A 9,203-nucleotide genomic window follows, 5' to 3' on the forward strand; every position below is an offset into this window, starting at 1 on the left:
ACACACCATCTGTATTTTCATCAAAAAATTACCCTTAACGGAGTTGTCCTTTGAACAGGAGTGGATAGTGAAGGCAAAGCTTATAAGGTGTCCAGCCCCCCTGCCCGAGACCGCGTCAAACCCCATGCTAACCAGGATGCTGGAGGTCGCGCTTTTGGCGGAAGGCGAAGGGGGGAACCAAGGGGCTACCGCCTCCATGAAGGAGGCTGTTAGGAAGGGAAGAATCGAGAATTCCCCCGACTAGGGAAAGAAAAGGACTGCCTCTAAAGACCTGGAGGTGATGGCCTCAAAACGGGGGAAGAAATCTTCGCCAAAGGGTTCGGCACCGGAGAACGCCCCGGCCGAATCGCCCCCTAAGGGGGACCCGCTCTCCCCCGAGACGTAAGTGAAGGGAGGGGTTCCATAATGAGTGACACTCCTGTTTTATTTCTGGGGAAGATAACCGAAACATTACCTTGTAGTTCGGATCTCAACCCTTCTCAGCAGAGCTCATCTTCAGGGGATCTTCGTCCGGAGATGATAGAGAGCGAAATGCCTCCTCTTTTTGCGCCATCTCACAAGGCAGGCGACCCTGAGGTGTCGTCTCGGAGGGTCTTCGCAAGTCCGGATCCTGGAAAAGGTCGTCAGGCTAGTCCGGCACCCTCTGGTGCACAGTCGGAGGGGCTGGAGAATCTGCTTGAGAGGGCGTCCATCTCAGAAGAACACCATATGTTAATGAATACGGTGATTGGAAGGATTTCATCCGCGGAAAGCGGATTGTACGAGGCTGCCAGGAGTTTACTAACAGGCTTTAAGGTACGTAAAAAAGTTGTACCTTTTGGTAGAGCCGCATATTAAATGCGCCCTGTATAAATAGTAGCCCCTGAGACTCTGTGTGTCGTCAAGGGTTATGGCGCGCAGAGGATCATAACCCCAGGTATAATATGTTGCCTTTTCCATGAAGGTGGCGAGGCGTTCGGTGGCTAGTCGGACTGATGAATCTGCCGAGCTAAAGCGGCAACTTGACGTAGCAGATGCCGACATCGCGCTTGTAAATAAGCGGCTAGACGAGGCACAAGGTATGTTCCAAAGACACCTGGTAATAGGAGCTCGATGCTCGGACCTTATATATATATGTGCCTAATGTAGATGGTGCTGCTGCTGTGGAGAACCTTCGGGTGGAATTTTCCCGAGCCAAGGAGCAAGCAAGGAGAAGTGATGCGGCTGCCATTAAAGCGGCTGAAGAGCTAAAAGCCGAACAGGCTGCTCACTGCCAGAGCAAAAAGGTGATAGCCGAAATGACCATAAAGTTGAAGGATGCTACCGACCGCTGTAAATTTCTTGAACAAGAAGATAGGACGGCTCAGAAGGATCTTGAAAAGATCGCTGCCGAAGCCAAGGATACTCGCTCTGCAATGAGAGCTATGAAGGAGGAGCTGCGTCAGGCCGGAGAGATCACGTCTAGAAAGCCCTATATGCTGCGGATGAAGTTCGGAGACCCCAAGTATGCTCCATTGGACCGGTAGTGGAGTGCGGAAAACACTTATCTGGATTTGGCAGCTAGTGCGGCGGACGCGACCGAACACTTCCGCGGCCGAGGTGACCATGGATTGGAAGAGCTTTTTTGGTCGCAGTTCCACAATCCAGAATGCCCACTTTCGGTATCCGACCGTTTGGCCGCCTGGGCGGAACTGAACAGGTTATCCGGACTCGCCATGAGGTATGTTGCGAGTCGTCTGTGGCCGGAGAAGCCGGAGCCGAAGAGTTATTTTGGCTTGGTGCAGCAGTTCCTTGGTTCGGTGCCGCATGCTGATGCAATGAAGAGGTCGGCGTGCATAGAGGGCTCACAGATGGCTCTTGCCCGTGTCAAAACATACTGGGCGGATATGAAGGCCAGTGTTGTTGCATCCCGGGATTCGGACGAAAGCCGGGTACCTGCCAAGCACTACTTTGAGGAAGTTCTTCATGGCGCTCGTTTAATAGAGTCGCAGTGCTCGAAGGATGTTGTGTTCGAATAGCGTGTGCTATTTGTAAAACAAATATTTTGATGGAATATTAAAGCTTTTTTATACTTGTGTTTGCAAGAATTATGATGCCTCCTGTGCGGCCGTTTAGTATATATATTTGTATATAACCTGAAAGATGGCAGTCGTTGGCTTCAACCCCCACGCATAGAATGCGGGGATGTTCACAAAAAGGCGCCTTTTCACACTTAATCCAACGTCTTGGTCCTATAAAGGAGGTGGTGGTGCGGCGAACTAGGCAACCGTACTATAATGCTTTATCACTTTCACTTAGCCATAGTAGTTTGATAGTGGGCTACTAAATAGCCCCTAGGGGCACCGCGCTCACCCGGATTCGGGGCGCGAGTGTGCCTGACCGGGAAGCGGCCCTTCGTTAATGCGGAGGAATCCTAAAGATTCCGAAAGTCATCGAGTGGTTGACCAGTCTCTCGCTATATCATGACAGTCAGTTTTCGGCTTTCTCTACTGAGGTGCTCGCCTGGCCGAACCGGGGCACAATCGCAGTAGTTCTCCTGGTGCCGCGTTAGCCGATATAACGGAACGTAAGGCAGCAAAACACAGGAGCCGGGCAAACCCAACATTTGACCAAAGACATGATTCGGAGCTGATGCATATAGGGCCAAACTCGCGACGCCGAACACTGCCTAAGGTATTCGGTCTTTATGAGGACGGGCCGAAATAGAGCCCTTTTTAAAAAAGCCCCTGGTGTCCAGGTACGCGCAAAATTCTGGCGTGGCCACATGCCAAGATGCCAGCCTCCTCCTCGGTTATGACGAAAACCGGGGGATGTTGTCAACAAGAGACAGTAAAAAAGGTTTATGCAGGGTCTTAATCTGAAAAGAATCCTTTGAATGGGTCCCTACTGCACGTCTGCGCCTGTGTCTCCATTGTGCCGTATCCTGGACGGACGTAGCATGGTGTTCGTCTGCGAAAAAGAGGAACTTTAGTAAATAAGCGTGCGAGAAATCTATATTAAAATAAACAAAATATAGTTGGAGCAAGAAGTGAGCCGCATTGTCTCCTGTCGTAAACACGCGGATCCCCTTGTACAGGGTTATGCAGCTATTAAGTCCATGTGTGTTGACGCTGGACTCGTCTAGCCGTGTCCGGAATAGTGGGGCTAGATTAGTGTGCGGCTGTCCAGGCGGCCGCACCCTTACCCATACTTTGGGGGTCAATTGTCATTCCCCTGTAATGAGATGATGCCTCGTGGACTGGGCATTTTAAGTGTAAGGGATGCATAATGCGGTATTGCGTTAAAGCGGGCGAAAGCTTCCCGTCCCAGTAGCGCTTGATAGCGACTTACGAATGGGGCGATGTGGAAGGTTAGCTTTTCGCTTCGGAAGTTGTCGGGTGAGCCGAACGTGACTTCTAACGAAAGGGAACCCATACTCTGGGTATCTAGACCCGGCGTGGCTCCTCGAAAGGGAGTGTTGTTATGGCGGATTAGCACTGGGTTTACCCCTAATTTGCAGATTGTGTCCTGATATAACAGGTTTAAGTCACTGCCGCCGTCCATAAGGACTCGTGTAAATTGTAGTCCGCCAATAACCGGATTCAAGACCAAGGCAGTCCAGCCTGCGTTCCGGGCCCCTCTGGAGTAATCCTGACGATCAAAGGTAATTGGTTGTAACAACCAGTGGCGGTGCTCCTCTGGGGCTGGCCGTACGGCGCGTGTCTTTGTAAGCGCCATTCTGTTTTTCCCCTTTGTCATTTGAAGTGAATTTACTGTCTTGACTTCTTGTGGGAACTTCTTTTGTTCTCCGGTGTTCTGCTTGTGGGGTGCTTCGTCATCCTCGCTTGGTGTGTCGAGCCCCTTGTGTTCGGCGTTGAGTTTGCTGGACTGTTTGAAGACCCAACAATCTCTGTGGGTATGGTTGGCAGGCCTCCCCGGAGTACTGTGGATTTGACATATTTTGTCCAAGATTTTGTTGAGGTTGGATAGCTCGTCCCTGTCATCTTTGGGGGGCGGCTTTTTCTGATTTTGCCGAGAGCTTTTGAATCCGGCGTTGACTGCCATGCTCATTGGGCTGTTATCCTTGACTCGGCGCTGTTCTTTGTTACGACGCGGTTTCCCGTTTCCATCTCTGGGTTCGGATGTACTTGGGTCGCTGGTGCTGCTTCTTGCCAACCAGCTATCCTCTCCTGCGCAAAAGCGGGTCATGAGGCTTGTTAATGCGGCCATTGTTCTTGGCTTTTCTTGGCCGAGGTGTCTGGCGAGCCATTCGTCTCGGACGCTATGTTTCAAAGCTGCTAGGGCCTCAGCGTCCGGACAGTCGACTATCTGATTCTTTTTAGTAAGGAATCTGTTCCAGAGTTTCCGGGCTGACTCTTCGGGTTGCTGAGTTATATGACTCAGATCATCTGCATCCGGAGGTCGGACATAGGTCTCTTGAAAATTTGCCCGAAAAGCCTCCTCGAGCTCTTCCCAACTTCCCATGTTGTTTTCGGGAAGGCTTTTAAGCCAGTGCTGGGCTGGCCCTTTGAGCTTAAGGGGTAAGTATTTGATGGTGCGGAGGTCATCTCCTCTGGCCATGTGTATGTGGAGGATATAATCCTCGATCCAGACTCCGGGGTCTGTTGTTCCGTCGTATGCTTCTATGTTCACGGGTTTGAATCCCGCTGGAAATTCATGATCCAGCACCTCATCGGTAAAACATAGGGGATGTGCGGCGCCCCTGTATGTAGGTGTGCCGCGATGTTCGGATATTTTCTGCATTGCATTGCTCGCTGGAGCTTGCTTTCTTAGCCCATAGATGGATCTGGTTGGGCCGGTTATTTGATGTGAATCCTTAGGCGGATCGCACGCCGTATGAGTGCGGCGCCCTTTGTCGCTTTAGTTCTATCGTTGGGTCGTCGATCCGACCTGGTGGCTTCCTTGTTTTTTGATTGTGGGGGCTTTATGGCCTCTTCATCAAATTCCGGTAGTAGTTTCCGCTTCGGATAGCACTTTGTGTGACGACTATTGCCGTACTTGTGTGCGGTATTAGTACTTTGCCCCATCTGATTCTGAGTGCATCTTCCGCTGTTTTGAGCCTCCGCTTCTGCTTTTTCAGGCTACGTGCGGTGGCGATGAGCCTTTGGTGGAGATTCTGATGCTCCAGCAATTTGTCCGGCGTGAGATCGCCCGGACTATTATCTTTCCCGGGAATGGGCTGTTCGGATTGTCCGCCCTGTTTGGACGGTTGCTCGATGGCATGTTCGTCTTCCGTTGATTCACCCTGCTCTATGGCTGGGTCTTTGTCGAGGTGGGGCTTGGCGTGGCGCTTACGTCGCCGCTTTGATTATTTTTCGAGGGAGCGATCCCTGGTTGCGCCCTTTTGATCCTCGTTGTTATCCCTTTTGGGTGTGTCCACCATGTATACATCGTATGATGAGGTGGCCTTCCAGTGCCCTATAGGTGCTGGTTCTTGGTCGTCTCCTTCATGCATCAGCGTCCATACCGTTGATGTCTTCGGAGTCGAAGTCGAGCATGTCGGTTAGATCGTCGACAGTGGCTACAAAGTGGGTGGTGGGTGAGTTTCGAATTTCTTCGTCGTCCGCGTCCCAACCCTGCTGACCATAGTCCGGCCAGGGCTCTCCTGACAAAGAGAGAGACTTTAGGGAGTTCAGGATATCGCCGAAGGGCGAGTGCTGAAAGACGTCCGCGGCGATGAACTCCATGATCGAAGCCCAATCGGGTTCGATCGGAAGGGGTGCGGAAGATTCAGAGTCCGAAACGGAGTCCGACACCTTGGAGTCACGGGCCTTGCAAAGGACTAGGCTGGTATTCGGCTCTATCGCCGTAGAGATTGTGGCTCCTGGGCGGCGTCCAACCGTCCGTCCCTGGTTAGCGCAGTCGGCTCCGAGCTAATGGTCGGAGCGGACTCCTGAGCGCCACTCTGGGCGCTGTCCGGCGGCAGAGCTAGATCATGCCCATCGAGACAGTGCGGCGCGCTCGGCCGTGGCTCGAATCCGTCGAAGATCAAGTCCCCGCGAGTGTCGGCCGTGTAGTTTAAGCTTCCAAACCTGACCTGATGGCCAGGGGCGTAGCTTTCGATCTGCTCCAGATGGCCAAACGAGTTGGCCCGCAGTGCAAAGCCGCCGAATACGAAGATCTGTCCGGGGAGAAAAGTCTCGCCCTGGACCGCGTCGTGGTTGATGATCGAAGAAGCCATCGGGCCTAAAGGCGACGACACAGAGGAACTCTCAATGAAAGCACCAATGTCGGTGTCAAAACCGGTGGATCTCGGGTAGGGGGTCCCGAACTGTACATCTAGGCGGATGGTAACAGGAGACAAGGGACACAATGTTTTTACCCAGGTTCGGGCCCTCTCGATGGAGGTAAAACCCTACTCCTGCTTGATTAATATTGATGATATGGGTAGTACAAGAGTTGATCTACCACGAGATCAGAGAGGCTAAACCCTAGAAGCTAGCCTATGGTATGATTGTTGTTCGTCCTACGGACTAAAACTCTCCGGTTTATATAGACACCGGAGAGGGCTAGGGTTACACAGAGTCGGTTACAATGGGAGGAGATCTTCATATCGTATCACCAAGCTTGCCTTCCACGCCAAGGAAAGTCCCATCCGGACACGGGACGGAGTCTTTAATCTTGTATCTTCATAGTCCTGAAGTCCGGCCAAAGGTCATAGTCCGGCCATCCGGACACCCCCTAATCCAGGACTCCCTCAGTGAGAAAAGAGCTCACTTTGCCCAAAGACAAGAAATTTGCTAGAAAGGATGTCGAGAGGGCATTCAGAGTGCTCCACGCCCATTTTGCAGTTGTTCCTGGACCTACATATGGGATCCGGAGACGTTGTAGAAGGTGATGGCAACTTGTGTGATTATGCCCAACATGATTGTGGAAGATGAGGGTAACTGAGTTCGCCACGGTCTGGAATTTAAGCATGCGGGTGATTCTATACAACTTCCAAAGCAGAACCCGGCAACATTTGAGGATTTTATCCAAATGCATCAACAGATTCGTCATCGAGCAACTCATGAGCAACTTTAGATCTGGTCGAGCAAAAAACTAAAAAATATGTTTGAATAAGTTGAATTCAAATTTAAACTATTTTATTGAAAAACTTCATGTTTGGTTGTAATAATTACATTTGAATTATTGTTGTATTGAAATATTTGCACAACGGACTATGAACGAAAGATAATATTTATCTTTAATTGTTTTAAGTGCTCAGAATATAGGAGAACAAAACAGGGACGAACATTGCTATATAATTGTTGGATGCCCCCCCCCCCCCCCCCCCCCCCCCCCCCCCACACACACACACCACCCCATCCCATCTGCTGTCCACGTACACGTCCCGACGTGCCCTTGGACGCTTGATGTATCCTACTATGGACGGTGGTGGAGATGCCCTTACACTCCAAGCTTGTCAGATAAGAATGTTTGCACATGCACATGATATAATCGTGTTTTTGACAAGCTTTATCCTGATTTCACGGATCAGGAGATTGGTGTCCATGTCAGATTATCACTAGCTCACTACAAAGACATGGCTTGAAACAGACTTTGCCATTATGTCCGCACTATGTTCTGTGCGGATGATAATAGTATTTGCACTACTTGTCAAAGTGTTTACACATCATGAAGAAATCACGAGAACGCGAGAGAAAACTGGTGTGTTGGGTGAAATCGACCTCTGGACTTCTAGAAGCTAGTTTTGTACACAGCCGCTACGCGCGTCATGCACGCACGCGTCAAGATCGAGACGCGAAGGCCTCGCCCCCCGCCATGACGGCGACAAACCCACCGCGAGGCGCGCCCTGCCCGGCGACCGCCGGGGTGCGCCTCCTCAGCTCCGGTGGCGTCAGTGCGCAGGCACCGAAGTCGCACGGCCCGTTCTCGGCGATGGTCGCCATAGCCGGACCCTTCCTCCGAGCCGGCACGATCGCCGGCGCCACCGGGCCAAGGCGGCCCTTCTTTGCTGCCCCGACATCCGCCGGCTGATCGAGCGTCGCCACGCGGCGCTGCTTCGACGACGCGGCGCGGCCGAGGTCGTCGGCGCGGTCCGAGCTCGTCCACAGGTGCACGGTCGTGGCCGATCTGACAAAGCCGGAGCCGCGGCCGCCCGCGACCGCCCCCGCCGGCACGCGGGTGGCGCACCCGGACATGCCGCGCACGTAGAGGTCGCACGCCGAGTCGCACGCCCGCGACAGCGCGCGCATCGGCGCGCCGATGCAGAGGCACCCGCCCGCCTGGCTGCTGCCGTCCTTCGTCATCTGCTGCGCACGCTCGTGGAGATGGCTTCCGACAAAGAAACACCGACAGACCGCTCCTGGTATTACTAGCTAGGTCGTCGAGGTTTCTTGCTCTTTATAGAGCCAACTCGACGGACGTCTCCGTTATCTCTGGGTTGAGAATCGAGCACCCGATGATAATGTTCACACCGGGTTGCTTGTGCACTCGAGGTGCCTGCAGGTTTTGAATATTAGAGATTTGCTTGGTTAACCATGGCGTAAGCGGTTTTTAATACCGGCGGTAAGGGCGAAATGGTCAGGATGCACATGTATGTGATGTGTTTTGGGGTTAGGGTGATAGGGGAGTTGAGCCGGCCAAGTCTCACGAGCGCAGACGCGCTGCATCGGGTGGTGCCGGGTGCACGCATATGTAAGCCGGAGTTGATACCATTTGTTTTGCTGTTAACAAAACCAGTCGGCCTACTAACTTGGGATTTTGACGTGCTAATTAAGCTTAGCAATCGCCGTTGCTCGTGTCAACGATGCAATTGTAAAAGAGAGCGAGCGAGCAACCGCGGGAAAGACAGCGACTTTTTCCCGACTAATCGTGTTCCCTGACAGAAGCGCTGGCCGTGAGTCAGCCGTTAATTCTGACAATGGTGTCATTTTTCTTTGGAAAATGGACAATGATGGCAATTTTAATAAAAAAAATTAAACTTGACAATGGTGGCAACTAGGAAAGAGAGAAAGTGAAAATAGCAAGACACGAACCCCGCCACCGTCATATCAGTACACCATGCTTAAGCAAAATAGAGAGTGACCGCGTTAAGTCATGAAGTTATTCCCCGCAAAAAAAATAGTAATGAAGAACTTAGCACTAGTGTTTTGTGCAATGCAAGCAAGTAATGCATTTCCTTTTTAACATCAAGGAGGGTGCCGAAGGACCTAGGTAGAAGTGGTTACTGCACAACTATTCCAAGGACCCTACAGAAATATAAAATTAGGCACTTGTCC

At 51.8% G+C, this 9,203-nt stretch overlaps 1 protein-coding gene across 1 annotated transcript; it reads right to left on the bottom strand.

The window, feature by feature from the left end:
* Positions 1–7,492: 7,492 nt before the first annotated feature.
* On the bottom strand, positions 7,493–8,231 carry LOC123065714 (uncharacterized). The gene has a single exon (XM_044488943.1). It carries the CDS (start codon positions 8,229–8,231, stop codon positions 7,710–7,712), a length of 522 nt encoding a protein of 173 aa, XP_044344878.1. The 3' UTR covers positions 7,493–7,709.
* Between the last annotated feature and the right edge of the window lie 972 nt (positions 8,232–9,203).

Source organism: Triticum aestivum, chromosome 3B, assembly GCF_018294505.1.
Source record: "Triticum aestivum cultivar Chinese Spring chromosome 3B, IWGSC CS RefSeq v2.1, whole genome shotgun sequence".
In the NCBI taxonomy this organism is placed as follows: domain Eukaryota; kingdom Viridiplantae; phylum Streptophyta; class Magnoliopsida; order Poales; family Poaceae; genus Triticum; species Triticum aestivum.